General features: G+C 42.2%; 1 protein-coding gene across 3 annotated transcripts in view; it reads right to left on the reverse strand.

The window, feature by feature from the left end:
• The window catches only part of LOC110986072 (NACHT domain- and WD repeat-containing protein 1-like), a 33,438-nt gene that overhangs the window by 13,044 nt on the left and 486 nt on the right, over positions 1-19,908 (reverse strand). For all 3 annotated transcript variants that reach the window (XM_087134653.1, XM_087134654.1, XM_022247689.2), the window contains exons 2-8: positions 12,572-12,734; positions 9,039-9,241; positions 7,880-8,237; positions 5,810-5,954; positions 3,696-3,992; positions 2,838-3,075; positions 1,591-2,368 (exon numbers count right to left, since the gene is read on the reverse strand). In XM_087134653.1, coding sequence (XP_086990779.1) covers positions 1,591-2,368; positions 2,838-3,075; positions 3,696-3,992; positions 5,810-5,954; positions 7,880-8,237; positions 9,039-9,241; positions 12,572-12,683 — 2,131 coding nt within the window. In that variant the 5' untranslated portion in view covers positions 12,684-12,734. The remainder of the gene's footprint in view (positions 1-1,590; positions 2,369-2,837; positions 3,076-3,695; positions 3,993-5,809; positions 5,955-7,879; positions 8,238-9,038; positions 9,242-12,571; positions 12,735-19,908) is intronic.

The following is a 19,908-nucleotide window of genomic DNA, read 5'->3' on the forward strand; positions in this document are numbered from 1 at the left end:
TGTTGACTGCGCTCAAAGTGAATAAATGAGATCACACTGATGTATGGACATGTACACGGTATTACAGGATGGGCAGACATACATGTAGCCCTTTGTCCAGTTGTAACAAAACCCTCTTACTCTTGAGATTCAAAATTTGACCCAAAGAAAATACAGTGAAGAAACCTGACACTCAAGAAGCTTCAGCAACTGTCCAGTCAATATGCCTGAAACCATGAGAGGTCAGATGAAACACCAAACCAAAAATATTTGTCAGAATTTAGTGACTTTGAAAACATTATTATTAAAACCCTCCGAGCAGCCATGTCCACAAAAAACCCTGTTCCTCCATGTGGGGATTTTTTTCTCCATGTGGTGATTTCTGTCTCCAGGAAGTTCCTGGTCATGCCTGAACATGTACGACTGATGGTAGCCAATACATCCTTCAGGTCCCCTCTCTAACTACTTTTCATTATGCTGCTGAAGTACAACTGTAGCCACGCCCCCCAAATAACTCAGAGTACCGATATGGACTTTTTAAAACTACCAAGTCATTTCCCCGTCGTATGGCGTCTTGGGGATACTGATCTTTCAACAATTCTTACTCTGCAGTGGTTGGGGTCTGGCCAATGGGAGTCTACAGACTTGTGGTGTATGCCTGGGGAAAGAATTGCTTGAAATCTTTGCCAAATTGGCCCATTGAAAAAAAAAATATGACCATATTTGGTGATATGTGTTGATCTCTATCACTGCGCCGTTGACACCAGGGTTTTAATTAATATAAGTTTTGAAGCAAGGGTTCTAGATCTGGTAATATGCACTGTTTTACATTTCTCAATTTTATTCAAATTTAACTCGCACATGGCTTATTGAGAATGTTGATGACAATACGTTTTACTTGTGAGGAAGCGACATACAACCGGACTGTGGGTACTGGATTAACCTACAGTGTAACAACAGCGAAGGAAACCTCTTGCTTTCCTAGATCGGTGAATGGTAAGGATTACTCTCAGATAGCAATACAGTCAGTGCACTGGGGCATCACAGCGATGGCTGCTCACCATCGATGTAAAGCTTGAGCCCCATTCATCCCCCTGTGTGAGGGGTGGTGCTTTTCTCCTTTTGTGGGCAATTAAGGCCCTTATTCATTTTTCTCCTACTGTAAATCTCCCAAGAGCACAAGACCCCGACATAGGCTTCGAGGATAGGCCTTGATAAAGTGATTCACAGTGCAAATAAACTGTCATAGACAGCTCAAATCAATGTAAGCAAACACTAAACCTGTAGGAAAAGGATGATATCATGCAATTCCATTACAAAGCAACTGACACAGCTCCATTTATTAGCCACGCTTTCACAATCAAATTTTGCAACGTCAGCCACGCTCTGATACTTCAGAATGTTTCTCTGTTCATTAGTTGGCATCAATTTCACATGCTGAACAAGCATCATAATTTTCCAACTGCTGCAGTCAATAAAGCATCGTGAAGTCAATGACTTTAACCTGCGAGACAGAAGTAGACTTTTTGGTTCAACATGTGCAGAGCCACTATATCACAGTTCGTTTCAAGTAACAAAGTAACAAACTGACAAAGGCAAATGCGTGCTTACCTCCTGACTGACGCTCAGACAAAAACTCGCTGACATCATAGTGGATTCTCTTCCAGAGAGAGGGCGGTGTTCGCACAATTTTTTCCGCGGGGGGGTCCCAATACTGGTACACGTCGTTCAGCACCTCGTCGTCACAGGACAGGACGTCCTCAATTTCCGCCTCTGTGATGCCACTCTTAGTAGCCGAGATGTAACCCAGGGCGTGCGAGATAACGATCTGACCATGCCGGTGTTCCAACTCCTCAGAGAGGTCCGTGATGGCTTCGCGGACACTGGACGGCAGCATCTTCTCGGAAGACGTGCTGGTGTAGGATTTCCAGTGGAGGACTCGTTCAAACAGCAGCTTCAGAAACAGCGGTTGAGGGCACTTGGAGAAGGCCTCAGCTACTCGGGCAAGCTGATCCTCTGTCAGCTTGCGATGCTTGGCATCCAGCCAGCTGCTAAGAATCTCAAGCCCGGTCTCTTGGGGCACTGGCTGCATCTCGAGATAGCAGCCGTCGTCCGGGAGGAGAAGTCGAATCTTCTCCCGGCATCTGTGCTCGTCCTTAGAGAGCATGGACGCCACGATCAACACATGCGATGGAAACGACATGGGTAGCCAGTTCATGGCATGGGCATCGTTGGCAGCAGACAGCTGATCGATGCTGTCAAAAATCAGCAACAGAGGCCTCTCCGCTGTGCCCACAGTGGCTAAGAGCTTTCTGAAGAATTTTGTTAGCTCTGTGTAATCATGAAGAGTGGTACAGTGTGGTTGTTCCAAATTGTAAGCGTAGCAAATCTGCAGACAAGACAGAAACTCTCTATGTTTTATCATCAGATGATGAAAAAATGAGTTTAAGATCAAATCTCAGGCAATTGTGGAACAAGGTATTCTACGATCATGTATTATAATCACTCACTTCAAAAGAGTTTCAAATTGTGAAAACTTTAACCTCCTGTTAATACATTTTAGTCTGCTTTTTCTTGCAGGGTCATCCTTTTTTTTCCATTTCAAGAGCATGCCAAATGTACATAAGGATGGGAAGGATTAAGATATACACTTCCATAAACTGTTGTTGGAAAGTTTGATTGGTAATCATCCTTTTCTTGCGTAGACTTTCAGAAAGGACAAGGAGTCAGGAGAAAGATCATACTTAAACATCCAAGAAAAGGGGTGATCTAATACAATGACAAAATTTCCTTCAAAATAATAGCAGCCAATTTAATGAAGTCTTTAATGAAGTCCCAAAGAAAATTCCAATCCATACCTGCCCGCATATCGTCTGAAGCACCGAGTGTATCCCGGTACTTGGCCCTGACGTGCCTAGAAATCGCAGTATCACCACCACTTCCTGCTTCAGCCAGTCACAGGCATTCCTGGCCAGCATTGCCATGACCGAGGTTTTGCCCGACCCTGAGACTCCGTGTACGACCAACGGCTTGCCTGGCTTGGGTGACAGGAACTCCCGGATGTTGGTCATGAGCTCCTGCCGTCCATGGAACACGCTGCAGAGTCAAGTGACACCCATCAGTGTCATTGAAGAGTCCACTTCAATACCAGGAGGCATATTTTGTGCAACTTTCTACTCCTAAGACTCATTGACAAGTGCATGTTTTTGATTGCTTTTAAAGTTGTGCACTCTGTCCTAAAAAACAAGAGCATTGTTGCTGTCACCTCTTCACAGGACACTTTTATTTGGGAGGGTTCTGCTCAAATTCTAAAGTGAAAATTTGCTTAGGGAAGGTATTTGCTCACTAGCTAACAAAAAACAACAATCAAAGTTTACGAAATTTAAGACTGGAAAATATCAACAGTTCAGGCAAATTTTGTAGGCTAATAGTCGTTACTTTGAGGTTTCTGCCTTGGATGCAATCAAAATTTTGCAAATAAATATGCAAATATTTTTCTGCATGAAAGTAAAACAGCTCCTAAAATGTTGGTTAGAATAGCAAAACAAAAACTGAAAATTAAGTTGAATGATACACAAAGGACTACTCGTAAGGCCTGTATTGAAATGAATTCCATTCAAGCATTGCTACATTTCCATGAAACATATTAAACACCTGAAGAAGTGGTGTTTTTTATTTCACATCACTCCCGATGAACAAATCTTTGAACATCTTACCTGCACTTTGTTTCACAAAACTTAGCGTGATGCAAGAGCTCTTCATAGAGAGCAGCCGCGGCTTTATTTTTCACCTTTGACCTCTGCTCCAAGCTCCTGTCAATCATGCCTTTGATGCCTTCCCTAAACCTGGTACAGATGTTGTCCAGGTACCGGGCGTGCACGGGGTGGGTGGGGTCGATACCGGACGGGGTCCAGGGAAGGGTGAACCTATCGATGGCTTTCTCTCCCACGATGGATGGCAGGTAATTGGTCTTGAGATTCGCCAAGGAGGCCTGGGCATCTTTGTCGACTTCACTGTTCAAGACGAGAAAGTTTGAAGTGCAACAATACTTTTCCGGCTTGAGAAATTACACACACATTGTGACAGAAAGTTCATCTCAGAAAGGGAAACTCATTTTCATTTCACAAACTGTGAAAAATGTTTCTCACGGTGGAAATAGGTACACTGTATTCAAAGATTTTCCCAAAGTGGGAAATTATTCTCACGCCTTTTGAAATGTGAACGTGAAAGTGAACTCTTTTCACCAAATTTCCCCCCTCCAATTCACGGTGTAAACTCTCAGATGCAATGCCCTATATGGGTCTCTCACTTCTGGTGCCCAAATTCCGAGAGTATGATCACCGATCTGCACCCACGGCCTTCTGGATACTATACCAATGTGCTAATGACTGTAGGGGTTAGATCAGGGGGAGAAAAGAGATCAGTGAAACATCCAGTCAACATTGGTTGAAGGGTGGTTGCGAGGGCAATAGAATGCTGTGACTATTTACAATAAAGATGTGCTTGGCTGGCGGTAAACATTCATTTAAGACTGGACTCGAAAAATGGACGCTGATAATGACCCGAGCCAAAGGGACATGATCAGCATTCATTCTCCTGAGCCGGTCTGTAAAGCTTGTCTAAGACTTGCCAAGTACAGATTTATTCTCAATCATAAATACTTTTTGAGTCGGCGAGTCAAAACAAGTTTTAAAAAAATCATGAATTTCAAATGATTTCGGTCAACGATTTCATTTCATTTTCGTCAAACACCCTTCTAGTTCTGGTACGTGTACATGAAAATGTATGTGCCTCTAACAAGTACATGTAGTTGGGAACAATTTCGGAAACTGGTGCATGTGTAATACGTAAGGCGCAGGGTAACGCGGAATGCAGGGAGCCGGTATAAATGTGAATTTGGGACTCTCACAAGGCAGATGCTACTTGGTGGCACTGTACAAATGGGGGTGTGGGGTGGGGAGGGGGGCTAGGGGGGTGAGGGGCAAAGGTAAAAAATGAGCAAGGCCTTAACCACTTGCTGCTGGGGAGCCCGGTTTTGGGTACGTGTATGTTTCTCTATGCAAAGCCAGGGTACCCGAAATTGGACAAGAGAGCTGGGCCTTGTAACAAAAGATCGTTCTCAAAACAAAAGACTGAGCTGGTGGGATTTGCAAACATTTTTTCAGTTGTCAATTGCGGAGGAAATCCATCATTGTTTCGAAAGATTATACCACTGTTTGTGGTATTCAGCACGAGCGGATTACCACTGGGAACAAAAGTGCTCCAGTTGTGAGCGATACAATACTAATCTGGCCCCTATTAAAAAGACACCAGCAGTGCACTGTGCCAGTTTCGGGAACGAAAGAAAATTACATAACACTGAACAATCCAGGCTCTTTTTACAAGGCGGCAGGCCTGGCTGAAATACTCGGGGATCAATAGATGTTGTAGGTCAGATTAGAGTAGACACCAGACAGTAACTCGATGGGGTTTAGGGTTGCACTACACCAAATACGCGTGCCTAGAAAACAGTGCAAAATCAGACCGAAATAGTGCCGCATGTTGACTCTTGTGAAAAGGTTGGCCTCCGCCCGGCAGCAAGTGGTTAATAATGATGAAACCTCTAAAAATCCGCACTTGTCCAGGGAAATCCTAACAATAGCATTGTGCACAAAGCACTTTCACTGTTTTTGTTTATCAGAACCAATTAGGATTCCAAGAAGCATTTATGCCAATTCTCGAACAATCAGTTCAGATTTTTTTTACGTATTATTTTCCTAACTTTGCAGTTGATTTATTCAATTTATAACCATAGCTGTTTTCACAAAAACAGAAATCGTCTGGCACCAACCCATCTTCGTGAATGTCCAGGTAGAACCTTGTGGCCTCATCTTCCATCTTGGAACCCAAACCCTCCAGATCACGTAGGAAGAAAAGACAGCTGGAAGACGGGTCGACGGCGCCCATCAAACCGTGCCTCACTTCAATTTCAGTCACTGCAAAGAGGGGACATGCAAAAAGTAAGATCAGGACAAACAGTACCTTCCCTTGCGCTTACCCTTGGTATTGTCATAGGTTCTGGCAAGCATGCAAATATGTGGTAACAAACGAACAATCGCAGATGACTTAAAGTGCCCAGAATAGGTCACGAGGTCAAGCATCGTTTGAATTTCCAAATGAACCCGAGAAGTTGAAAGCAACAGACATCTTAACACACATTTCTTGCCTTTCTTTCAGGGAACTTAGTTGACAGGAGCCAATATGCCACTAAACTCAACCGTTCTTCTAAATTATTTACAACAGTGTCAACTTTTCTCTGTAACGCTCAACTGCGCTGCCATGTTTTTGCACGGTATTGTGGGATACTTCCCCAAGTAACCATCTCGGCTGGTTAGTCACTTGGGCCAGGCTGGAGTAAGCGTGAGACATCATGTGAGTGTCAAAACGAACGCAGTTGCTCTTGTACAATTGAACACAGGGAAGTAATCAAATGCACTGTAAGTACGGTAACAGTTATTTCACAAATGGCGACAAAATACAGCCATTTGCAAAGAAATCTTACTGATGTGCCACGGCCATGCAACAGGGATATGTCGGCAACATAACAGATAACAGGGATATTCCAATGTGGACAGCGCCTCTGGAAAACATGGTCTGCTGTTTCTACTGATCTACATCGTAGTCAAAGTTTTGCCTTCCAGTGACTGTGCAACTACACTGACAACCATCAGTACAAAGGCAAATTCCCCTTTTGTGAAAAATATCTCAGGTACACGTAGTTATAAACACATCTAGGAATACAAAATAGAAACACCACTACAGCGTATCTACTTGATGAAAGTATGACCCCTTTGACAGTACGAGGCAAATGTCCATATCTGAGGTCAAATCTGACACCAATCAAGGATAATATTTCTTCAATCTTTTGCCGCTGACAGCGGTCATTTCTGTGACATTTACAAAAAATGAGATTTGTCAGAGAAGTTTGTGGGGAAGAAACTGTTTTGAGGGTTCCTTGTGATCCAGTGATCCATGGCATGGTAGAAGCCATTCACACTGTCACATTCTCAATTGGGACAAACGATGTATCTGAGTCTAGGGTCCCGGTAAGGGGGCACATGGGGATTTTTTTCTGGGAAAAAAAAAGACAACAACTGTTCTAATGTTTTTCTCCATCTCTAAAAGAACCAACCTTCCCCTTCCAAAAGGTGCTCGTACCAAATCTAAGGTGTTTCAATTCCTAAACAATTGCAGCGTGTCCCCTGATATTCCGCTAACTGGCCTTTTTCCTTACTCTGCAGATGAAGATTTTGGACAGATCCTTGCTTGACAAATTTGAGGAGACACCATTCCTACAGGGCCATTGCATTCATACACATGCCTTAACTTGAGTGTGCACGTGTCCACTTTCGCAAGTCACGACATCCTTTTGGTCGAAGAGGAATGTAAAGAGAGTGTGACACCTGCGTGCTGGATTTGTCTATAGGGTCCAATCAAACGACGTCAAAGAACCATGTGACCATATGGTTTCTCTGAGATTGGGCACCATTACTATAAGCCTACGCTGTAAACTTGAAAGTGGGGCTCATTTTCACATAAAATAACGTGAATGCTTTATCAAATGGCATGATACCATCACCTGCGCCACGTACAGCTGCATTCGTTGCCGGCTGTATATATTTCTCATACTTTTTGACATAATTTATAAAGCTTCAAAGACTTGCTTTCTATGTAAATACTGTGTGTGGCATGGTGGTCTGTGCCTATGACAATAGAGGTTTTGCATGGTTGCCATCTTGCAGGCCAGTGTTTTTATTCCACAGTGTATGCACAAAGGTTTGTTTCTCTGTGGAACACAAGGAACGCCCTGCAAGATGGCTACCACGTAAAGTCTCCATGATGGAGACATACATGTATTCACCTGATTCAAAATAAGCTATCGATTCTTCTTCCGTGATGAGTCCGTCTTTGACGGCAGCCCGGGCTCCCCTCTGCAAAATCCTCTGCAGCCTCCCAAAGATCTTCCACCAATTGTCTCTCTCCTGCTGCTGCAACTCGGGCTGCTCGGCATTGTAGAAGTTTGGCAGGAATGACGTGATTGTCTGGAGGACATGCACGGGGGGCGTGGCATTGGTGTCCTGGACGTACCAATTGGTCAGCAGCTGGACCTCCTCAACGTCCACCCCCAACGATTGGATAGATTGGACCAGCTTGTCAAACTGGGCCGAATCAATCACTGGAGGCAATGGTCGATAGCCGTATTTATTTCCCAGAAACCCCTGGAGTAGAAATTTTACCCAAAAAATTTCTTCAAAACTACCGTGAAAAAACATACACAGCTGTCAATTAAACGCTTGATCACAAACTCCATTTATACTTGGACCCACATGCATAAGTATCATTTCTAAATATTCAACTCTCATTAACAAATCACAAACACTGATACAAAATTTTGGTTATAGCAGATCAAAGTTGGCAGATTTAAATCAACATTTAACAATTTTTCAAATGGCACGTTTACGTGCAACGTTTGTTGTTTTGTTTTTCAAATGATTCGTACATTTTTTCCAGTGTTTCATATTTTGAATAATATTGAGCCCTTCATCACCTAGAGTGGGTGCACGCATGTCACAAGCAATCTAGGTTGGCTTGAGATTTCATTCAAAGCCACTTGTTTCTGGATTTGATGTAGGAATTAAAGGATTTATAATCATGGTTTAATGTTACTTGATTGACACTGTCCACCTTTAAGTTTAATAATGACATATTGAGGGCGCTGTTTATCCTAGTCACGTGTCTACGCAACATAGCAGCATGATAATCCATGCTGCCCTGGTACAGTGCAGCTGGGTGAAGTAGAAGCAGCGCAAGCAGAAGTTCGTGTTTTTAATGCACGTAAGGTGTAAACTGAATCACTTAGTTAAAAATGTATGGGGCCGGTCGAGTAACGTCTGACTTGGGTTGGTAAAAAGTCGTTTTTTGCAAGTCCAAGTCGAGTCACAAGTCATTTTTTGCGAGTGCAAGTCAAGTCACAAAAATAGTGACTCAAGTCCGACTCAAATCAGCAACTCTGCACCTACCACAAAGTGGGGTCCCATGGACAGCCGTTTACATGCCTCAATCTCCTTAATACACAGTGCAGAGGTCAGGTGATCGGCCGTGGCATTGTCTCGTACTCCCCATCTCATGTCGACCACCTCAAAATCCAGTCCTTTCCCCTGACAGTACTTCTGCAGGTCAGGGAAGACATCCTTCAAAAGTCGATTTCTCTCGTGGATTGTGTCTGCATGCAAAAAAAAAAAGATTTAAAATGCATTTGGGTCATCAGTGGGTGACACACCTATCCAGTGCTGCGGTCGAGACCATCACATGACCAGTCACAAGACCAGTAACAGGGTGAAAAAGACAAAAGAATGCAATACATTTTGCAGTGCATTTGAATTCAGAGATCTTGTATTCAACCCTATTTTAGTAAAATGATGTAGGTCAAGGTTTTGGTGAATTTGAGTTAGAATGATTTTCTAGTAATGTCAGGACGCTATTTCTTGTTCTAAACTTATCTCAGCTAAGAAATGAAGATACCAGTATAATATGTATCTAGAGGTGAAAAAATTTACTCTGAGACTTTTTCCAAGAAAGTAATTAAGTCTGACATGCATGTATTTGCAAATCTTCCACAGGATTCCACATTTTAATAATTCATCCATTAAAAAAAATGATGATTGACACAAAATATCAAATTCACAGTTGTCAGGATTTTAAAAACAGCTTCACAGTCTTCAAAACCTGAGAAACAAAACAGCAAAAGGTCCAATCTTTCAGTGTCTTTTTCTCAAAATGTCCTTAAAGTGAGTACCATACCAGTGCATCTCTTCTGACCAAAATAGGGCCATATTAGTCTTTTGATTGTCTCAAGGGGTCTCAAGTACAACACTTTGCCACTCTGTGAGTCAAAGACACTGTCCATCTTGATCCTCTATTCTTAAAGAAAACACAAACAAGCAGAATTGTATCAAAAATACTTTCAGATTGTATGCCATAGATAGACAATTAAAAATCCATACATGTAAAGTACATGTACAGTGCACCTTCCATTCTGAGAAAATTTGAGTAAATCTGGAATTTTCATGTGACACTGTTTTGAATGTACATGTACCTTGAGCAAATGTGGAAACTCATACATGTATTTGGAATCACTTGGCGTACTACATGTACTCGTTCAGCAGCATGTCTCTGTCTGCACAGCGCACTTCTTGGCATTACAGCATGTCTCTATCTGCACAGCGCACTTCTTGGCATTACAGCATGTCTCTGTGTGCACAGCGCAATTCTTGGCATTACAGCATGTCTCTGTCTGCACAGCGCACTTCTTGGCATTACAGCATGTCTCTGTCTTCCCAGCGCACTTCTTGGCATTACAGCATGTCTCTGTCTGCACAGCGCACTTCTTGGCATTACAGCATGTCTCTGTCTGCACAGCGCACTTCTTGGCATTACAGCATGTCTCTGTGTGCACAGCGCACTTCTTGGCATTACAGCATGTCTCTGTCTGCACAGCGCACTTCTTGGCATTACAGCATGTCTCTGTCTGCACAGTGCACTTCTTGGCATTACAGAATGTCTCTGTCTGCACAGCGCACTTCTTGGCATTACAGCATGTCTCTGTCTGCACAGCGCACTTCTTGGCATTACAGCATGTCTCTGTCTTCCCAGCGCACTTCTTGGCATTACAGCATGTCTCTGTGTGCACAGCGCACTTCTTGGCATTACAGCATGTCTCTGTCTGCACAGCGCACTTCTTGGCATTACAGCATGTCTCTGTCAGCACAGCGCACTTCTTGGCATTACAGCATGTCTCTGTCTGCACAGCGCACTTCTTGGCATTACAGCATGTCTCTGTGTGCACAGCGCACTTCTTGGCATTACAGCATGTCTCTGTCTGCACAGCGCACTTCTTGGCATTACAGCATGTCTCTGTCTGCACAGCGCACTTCTTGGCATTACAGCATGTCTCTGTCTGCACAGCGCACTTCTTGGCATTACAGCATGTCTCTGTCTGCACAGCGCACTTCTTGGCATTACAGCATGTCTCTGTCTGCACAGCGCACTTCTTGGCATTACAGCATGTCTCTGTCAGCACAGCGCACTTCTTGGCATTACAGCATGTCTGTCAGCACAGCGCACTTCTTGGCATTACAGCATGTCTCTGTCAGCACAGCGCACTTCTTGGCATTACAGCATGTCTCTGTCTGCACAGCGCACTTCTTGGCATTACAGCATGTCTGTCAGCACAGCGCACTTCTTGGCATTACAGCATGTCTCTGTCTGCACAGCGCACTTCTTGGCATTATGATGGGATATCGACAGCCAAAGAAACCCCTGTGCTATATTTAGTAGCATTCTTTGAGGCTTGAATGCAAACGGCAAACAGTGCATATGATCGGCAACCTTAACAAACCTTTGTAAAATAAGCATACTTTTTTATATTGGGTTGAAACGTTACGCCTCAAAGGGTCATGGTTGTTTAGTTGAAATTCTGTGAAGTACATACACATGTATGTGTACATGTGAGTTAAGTCACATAAAAACTTAATGCTTCATTAGAAAGTCTGAAGTCCATGTTTGAACAAAACCTTCAAAAAATACCACGGGTTGCGTTCACAACCATATTTTCAGCTGTGCCTTATGTTGGCATACAAAACAATTCATGTACACGTGTACCATCTCAAAGCCACAATACATGCACCTTCAAATTATAGTGATTAAACACAATATTTAACTAAAATGGTGTTTTCATTTATTGTATATTTAGTTGAAACCTGAGGTGTGCTATTATCACACATTTGAAGTCTTTGAAACCCTGTATTTTGTCAAAAACAAATTTTCCTCTGAATAGAATCCTGCCATTACATGCATGACATGTATATCTGTACAGCTTCTTCATCAAATAAGGCCCCCAGGTTCGGCTCCAGTGATAAGATACAAGTGATTATAAATGGCTGGCTGTATTGGTGACCCTTTTCTGTGAACAAACCCATTTCAAGTTTCGTCCGAAACTTTACTCCTATTAATGTATGGTGCTAAGTGCCTAATCGATTCATTCGCATGTTGAAAATGTTCTCCATTTTTGTGTGATGTGTACAATCTCGTCCAGTGTCCTCTTAAAAAACTGATCCCTAAAGTGGGTCAACAAGCAGCTAAGAATTTATCTCATCTTCCTTCCGACAATCATTTCTGTACTTCCTCTACAAGAAATTTCAACATTCCATATACTTAACAAAAAAAATAAACGATGCATAATTACTTGCTGAAACTCACTAGTCAACCATGCTTTCCCTCTGTGCTAGAAAACAAATAGATGTATCTTGCTTATTTATTTGCAATGAATATTACGTTTCATTCTATGAGAGCCAAAATACCAAATCAATCAATGGTTGCCATGGAAACACAGAGCTACATTGGCAACACAGAGAGGAGACTGGAAGCAGAAATTGATATCATGGACACAAATTGTTCAGGCAGAAAGGGGCTGTGAAACACAGATCTATATTGGTACATGTACGGTAGCCCACTTCAATGACTGCATCTCAAGCATGTTAAAACAAACACACACCTGTGAAGGTTGAGCTGAGGAACACGCGGACCACGTTGGAGTCTTGCGATGGGAGATTTGTCGTCTTCCCTCGGACCAACCAATCAAAGCCTTCAGGGTTGTTGGAGTCCATTGTGACCCATCAAATCAAATCCCTACTGCATGCTTTCATTATCAACTAAGTCTGCAGAAACAAAGCATAGACTAATCCAATTAGATGCCATAAGTGTGACATTCTTCAGCTTGATGGGGACCTGCATTTGGCAAATCATGACACCTGATTGAAGAGGCATGTAATGTTTGCATACCACCTGACCATGAGCGCATACCACCTGACCACAAGCGCACACCACCTGACCACATGTGCGTACTACCGTGGTAACGGCTTCCAATTCTGTTTATTACCAGTACACCACAAAGCAAATACTGTAATTGAGTACCGAAGTGTGACGTCACTGTGAACCAGAAAGTGAAGTGCAAATGAATGGAGTACGCGCGCGTTGGTTCACGCGCTGGTTTTCGCGCTAATGCCTTTTACACACTAATTGTGCACGTGACGTATTCACTTCGGTACTCTATACTGCCAAATGCTTGATACTAATAAACACCATCCAGGTTGATGTAAAATTTATGCCAAAAATAAAACAAAAACAAAACAAAAACAAAACAAAACAGGGTAGTGCAGTTACGAGGATGTCAGACAACTCAACCGTTTGCCAACTCGACTTTGTACAACTCGACCGTTGAGACAACTTGACCGTTTGAGAAGTCGTCTGTTAGGACAACTCGACTTTGACAGAGAGACAACTCGACCAGTGAGATCTCTTCACATAATACAGTCGTTTCCCAGTTCAAGATCGCGAAATTATTCAGTCAGATTGCAGCTCTACAAAAATCCTCTAATTCCAGTGAAATGTGGTCATTAAGTGCATGCACTTAATGCGTGATCCAAAACTAGGAAACAATATGCTTTCAGTTTTGGGCCAGTTTTAATAAAACGCAACATTGAAAGTCATTTTGATTAAACAGACATGAGATGCAAGAATTTATATGACTGTTGAGTATGAGAAAAAGGATTTGGGATCACTCGTAGTGAGTGATGTACCGTTATATCGCCCTAGACTATTCGTCATTTTTTCTCCCTACCGTTCCAAAATGTCAAAGTGCGAATCAGAGTTCTGTTCAAGAAGAAGTTTACATTTCACTTTAAACCCAAACTTGTCTGAGAATGCAGAACTGAAGGACAACACCAGGTAGGTGGGTTTTTATTTCAAGCTATGACTGTAATGCATACGGTCCAGATAGGTGAAGCGCGGGTGCAAGATCGGTTGACTGCGCAAAGAATGACTTACTACAGCCACCATTTTTATACATTCCTCAGAAATTAAGCTTGTCTATCTACTACATGAAATTCCATCCTTAAGGCATACATGTACGGCTTCAATAGACGACTGGGCTGAGTGGACAGTGTCCCGCAACGGATGACTTGTCCCAACGGACGACTTGTCTCAACGGGCGACTTGTCTCTTCCTTTTACGTATGGACGGTCAATTTGTCTCAACGGTCGAGTTGTCCGAAGTCGAGTTGGCAAACGGTCGAGTTGTCCGGACCCCAGTTACGATGTCATCCATGGAAAACTAAAATGGAGCACCGCAGTAGGGTATGTAACATTCATACAACATTTGTTCTTCTTTCTGTTTGGAGAAATCTATGGTACTTTTTATCCTCCACACCTGATAGTGAAAAATATGATTTCTGCTACTACCCAAAAAGCTCCATGAAAATGTTGAACACGTTCATTTGTTCTACTTTTCTGCACTCCCAGAGAGAGGATGGAAAGTTTTCGTCCTGGCAGTCTAAAAGCGGAATTCTTTTGTCCTTTTTCTTTCCTTTCCAGAGATAATCCACTTGCTTGATGTACTTCCGGTCAAGAAACCGGACTGAACTCTTGTCACCATGGTCTGAGCATATTCAATGGCTTCCCATGTACACACACCAATTTATCACAAAATGGACAGTTCCAAGTACCGGTCACTCCACCTGTGTCATAGTATTTGCATAGTCCAAGTGTTTGCATAGATCCTTTCTCAACTGATGCCGAAAGACAGCAAAGCACTACTCTTGCACGTTGTTGGGACACTGCAACCCACTTCAAATATACATGTACATGTAAACCTTTTGGGCTACATTTGGCAAGGCTCGCTTGTATTCAGGGCAATGGAGGAGGAAAAGCTCGTGATAAAATACATACATACATGTAGCTTCAGATTTTTGGGGGTTGGGGGGAGGGTTGATGTACAATTGTTTCAACAGCTTCAGTTTCGGTTTCTGAATATAAATAGAAATGACAGCAGAAGGTCTTCAAACATTGAAACGTCCCAAAACGGGAAGCACAATTCAACAAACACAATGTCATACAAATGAAACTGCTGCCCTCAAAGGTGGGCACAGTTTCAACCGGGATTTTACACAGAAAACTGAGGAACTTTATAGCCTCCACCTGTACTGGCAGCTGTGCCGAATCCACCAGAATCCAATCAACCTCCATCAGAACATTACAATAACAATGCAACTTGTAAACGCTTGGCTTGTACACTGTACATGTACAGAAGGCACCTTGCTGGACGAGACAAGAAATGAGTCAGGATGATGTCATACCAAGAGAGGTTTTGAAGACAGCATTCCAAGATCTTCAGTCCAGGTGGCACATATGAAGATTTGTGCATGTCCTGATGACACATGACGGGGGTGGAGTTGCTTGGAACTGTTCCATTTCTGGAGGGTACCATGGCAGTAGGCAAACCTCTGACAAGGCTTAACGTTCAATCTGCTCAGTTTCTGCCCGCTGAAAGCAGATGGCCACTTTTAGACCACCTTGAACAGACCATTCGATCTACTTTATTGACTGTAAACATGGTAAACAAGTAGACTTGTCCAGAGCATTTAATCTGCTTTTCTGGTAGCAGATGCCTACCGTGGAGTTTTGGATCTGTGTGACAAAACTGCATCTGTTCTATCTGCTCTATCCAAAGGCAGAAAAGTAGAAAAACATTGTTACAATGTTCAAGCATCTATTTTGGTGGCAGCTGAGTACATGTAGATGTTCATTTCTGGACCGTCGGTGAGAGGACGATCGGCTTCTCTGGAAACAGAAAAGCCCAAAAGTGGAAAAATGCACTTTGGCGAAAACAATCAATCTGCTTTCTGGTCGTAGAGAAGCAAGAAAATAGGTCTTTTTGCACTAAAGCGTACAACAGTGTGACATCTTTGCCCTTATTTTCTGCTTGCATGTCTCTTCCCTTAGCTTGTTACATCAGAAAGGTCAAGATAACTTGAGCAAAATTTAAGAAGTTATGGAGATTTAATCTTGAAGACATACCATTTGTCACAAGACTGACACTTTTCCTTGTAGTAACTACTATAATTTGTTGCAACACAAATAATAACAATAACATTTATATTGTACATTTACCATACACTAATACTCAGACTCACTAATGTATCACAAATTCCATTACTCGCCTAGACTCAGTGTAGAGTGTTAGGAAAAGCTTCCGCGAAAAGACAAGTTTGTAAGAAAGTTTCGAATTCATCAACAGATTTTGCATTTCTTACGTGAAACGATAAGTTATTTTCCAAAGCCTGGGAGCAGAACAAACAAGTGAATATCTCCAAGAGTAAACTTACACTCTTAGTCTTACAGGTACATGTGACCAGAAGTAAGTTCAACGCAATTCTTTGTTGACTAGGCAACTAATGTCCATGTACAGTAATTTGACTAATGGGGAGGGGTTACAAACATGTACACTGTACATGTCAAAATTAGAGACTTTGAGACGCTGGTGGCAGTAACATGTCAAAACTGGAGACTTTGAGATGCTGGTGGCAGTAACATGTCAAAAATGGAGACTTTGAGATGCTGGTGGCAGTAGTCATACCATTCCTTTTACAAGGTATTGGGCATGCTCAGAACAATGCGCGCATGCTCAGAACTGGTAAAAAGGACCTGTCACCTGGTATATTTGTCACCACCAAGCACCTCAAAGTCTCCCATTACGAACGAGTCCGGCACAAGTATTTTGAACCTTTTGTTGCTTCCTTATCTGGGAATCAGGCGATCTGTAGAACAGATGGTTGCAACAGTCAACCTTGCTAATGATAAATGCATGAACCAAGGTTACAGTGCTGGTCTGGCTCAAGTCTTTCAAATATGGCAAAGATTATAGAGAAGATAAAACTCCACTCTGCAAATGTTTGATATACGTCAAACCACACTAAGGTGGAAATCAAACAATACACTCAGATTCTCAACAACTGTGGATAACTTAATTTAATGGTAATCCTCAAAAGCTGAGCACTTAGGTGTTCCAATGAGTAAGAACTCAGTTTATATTACTGTCAAGCACAAGTTTGTTACTGAGCATCCATGAGCGGATATGCCCAATACACTGTTGTAGTATCATAGACTTACTAAGTTACTGTCAGACGGTCTCTAGTTGGGTTAAAGGAAATAACAAGTTGTGTCTTGTCAACATGAAAAACTCATTTTTACTTCTGTATCCTATCGGTACGATGTTAATATTCATTGAATTTTCAAAGAATCTTTTATTTTTCTGAAGAAATTCTAGGGAAGAAGATGCCATGAAAATAATCCAGTCACTCGAGCACTGTGATCTGCCTAACCACATCTCTGCCAGTGACGAATAAGAGCAGGGTTTTCATTTTGCGGGTGACAAGAGAACAACAAGAAAAAGATAGGAGCTGCGCTGCAAGTGGTCAAGCTGTCATGCTGCTGACAACAGTGCCTTTGCCCTTCTGTGGTGTGGATGAGCAAAATACTTGGTCAATTTCACCGTTTTGGTGAGATACAAGTACATATATTAAAGTGAATAAACCTCCCTAGCAGACATCTGACTTCCTTAAGAAAGAATACATGTAGGAAATCCTGTTGCACAATTAATATGGCAGAGTACCGATAAGTCAGCGTCACTGAAATAACGGAAGCTTTCCTATAATGCGCTGTACATAACTGCATGTGTAATGTAAGGTTTGTGAAAACCTTAAAGTTCTTTAATTAAGTTCCAAACTAGCTCAAGATTCCCAACAAATAAAGTCAAGCGACAACTTCCTGTTCTGTACGTACATGTAAGTCATGCCGGTACACATGTACATGTATACATGTATAGCAAGTGAGCAAGTCAAACACATCCTCATGATGTTCACCAGCTGCTTGCATACAGGTACCTCTATTAAAATACAGAAAGGCCAAAGTCATGCCGGCCTTCCTTCCTGCTACCAACCTACCCCCAAGAGCAGTGGGGTTAGTCATCCACCGTGCTCCTCGGCAGACGACAAATTCCCAAAGTTCTGGGGGTAGGCCTATTAAGTGACCTATAGTACATGTGCATGTAGCCCAGCAAGTAAGGCTGAGGAACTGCAAGTCACTGGTCTGAGATAGTTGTCTACAGCTATTTCTGTTTACACAGGTCATAACGGTCTCTGTTTACTTAACCCTAACCCACTAGGGCCTTCTTACTAGGGCACATCCTCAATCCTCCAAACTCCTCTAATTGCCCAACTTCAAAAACTGCATTCATCTTGAATCTTCCAATTTCCTCCAAAACCACCCGGTATTGATTTTGATAGGTAAATGATCAACGGGTGGAACAAAGCTATTCAATCACATTTTCCACTGACAGCACACTTGAGTAACCTATAGCCCTTAAAAAAATTAGGGAACACGGTTTTACAGCATGAGTACTAATACATGTATTTTTTGAAAACAAAAAGGGAGATTTTTACTCACCAATCTCTTGCTTCCACTCACCGACGATTGCTCTGTTCATGCTGACAGTGTTTATCAGATTACACATGCGTTGAGCCCACCAATGGCTGCACCTGCTCCACATCTGGGTTCGACTATTTTCGAAGGCGGGGGCCCTTGCAACAGAGTCACATGTTACATGTTCTGATGGCGGTCATGTAATAAAAACAAGCTAGGCCTACTCCCACCACCGAAAATGGTCCACCTAGGACGGTCGCAAGCGCGGCCATTGGTGGGCTCACAACGCATGTGCAATCTGATAAACACTTTCAGCATGAACGGAGCGATCGTCGGCAGGTGGAAGCGAGAGATTGGTGAGTAAAAATCTTATTTAAAAAAAAAAATACTTGGTCTCATACTTTGAAAAATTGTTCCCTCCTTTTTTAAGAGCTTGGCCTATGCTGTAACTACATGTACGTGAAATCGCGGGGAAAAGAGGGCACTCTTTTCGTTGCTACTGCGTGGACCCTCTCTGAATCAATTGGGCAACAGAGCCTCTGGGTTATTGGCTATTGCTTGCTTGCTTATAAATTGGTTTTGGTTTTGTGTGACCTTCAGAAGCTTCAAAAGTCATCACCTGAAAACTACGCTTGTGAATGTCATCGATTATTTTCTCGAAAGAAGGGTTGTTTACTAATAAAACCCTGAATTATGGAATCTACTTATATTAATCTACATTTGTGGCAATTTCTGTGGAAATTTGTTCAGTCACTGCGTCGCACATTTTTTTCTGCAATCCGTAAAAGTAATGGTAGCGCTTGGCCAACAAAACATGCCAGCCATGAGGTGAGCACGATTTGTGCGATATGCTTTTAAAAGACATGTAGCTAATGATCAGAACCAAAATACATTTGGATGTGTAACTATGCCCAGTCTTCATTCAATATTTGTTACGAAGAAATACCCAATTGCAAAGCGGATGACCATGGATTTTACTGGCTTCATTTTAGTTTGTCACGTTGGTTAATTTCTTTAAATTTGCATTGTCTGTACAGTTGCAACACGATACAAATCTGACAAAACCAGTGATGCCTACATGTAAGTACCAAAAAAAGTGATATCCCAGTAGGAAATTCATATTACATGTAATTACACCCTATTAACAAAGGTTAATCAAACGGTTAATTTGTTGTTAATGCATTGGTGGTACAGTTGCAGCATGATGCTTCAACGATGGAGTATGAAATATCTATACTACCTATTACAAAGCATCAGAGAAACTGGTAAAATTGCCAAATTGCTGCTTAACAGAATTGAAGCATTTTGGGGTCTCAGTAGTTTCTTTATTTTTGGAGGAGAAAAAAAATTGGTTTAAAATCTAAAAAAAAATCATATCTCCATTAATACTCGCCCAGTACCAACAAATAATACATTGTACATCATTCTGAAGTATTTTTCACGCTCTTTCAAATGTGACATATTTGGTTAATATTGTTAAAACTTCACAATTTCATTACACATACATGTACCTACATGTATGTGTACATGTAGGCCTACATGTATACACTGCTTACAAGTTGCTCCACTGAGTGGA

Source organism: Acanthaster planci, linkage group LG03, assembly GCF_054643075.1.
Source record: "Acanthaster planci isolate LZ-2023a linkage group LG03, COTS_SCS, whole genome shotgun sequence".
NCBI lineage: Eukaryota > Metazoa > Echinodermata > Asteroidea > Valvatida > Acanthasteridae > Acanthaster > Acanthaster planci.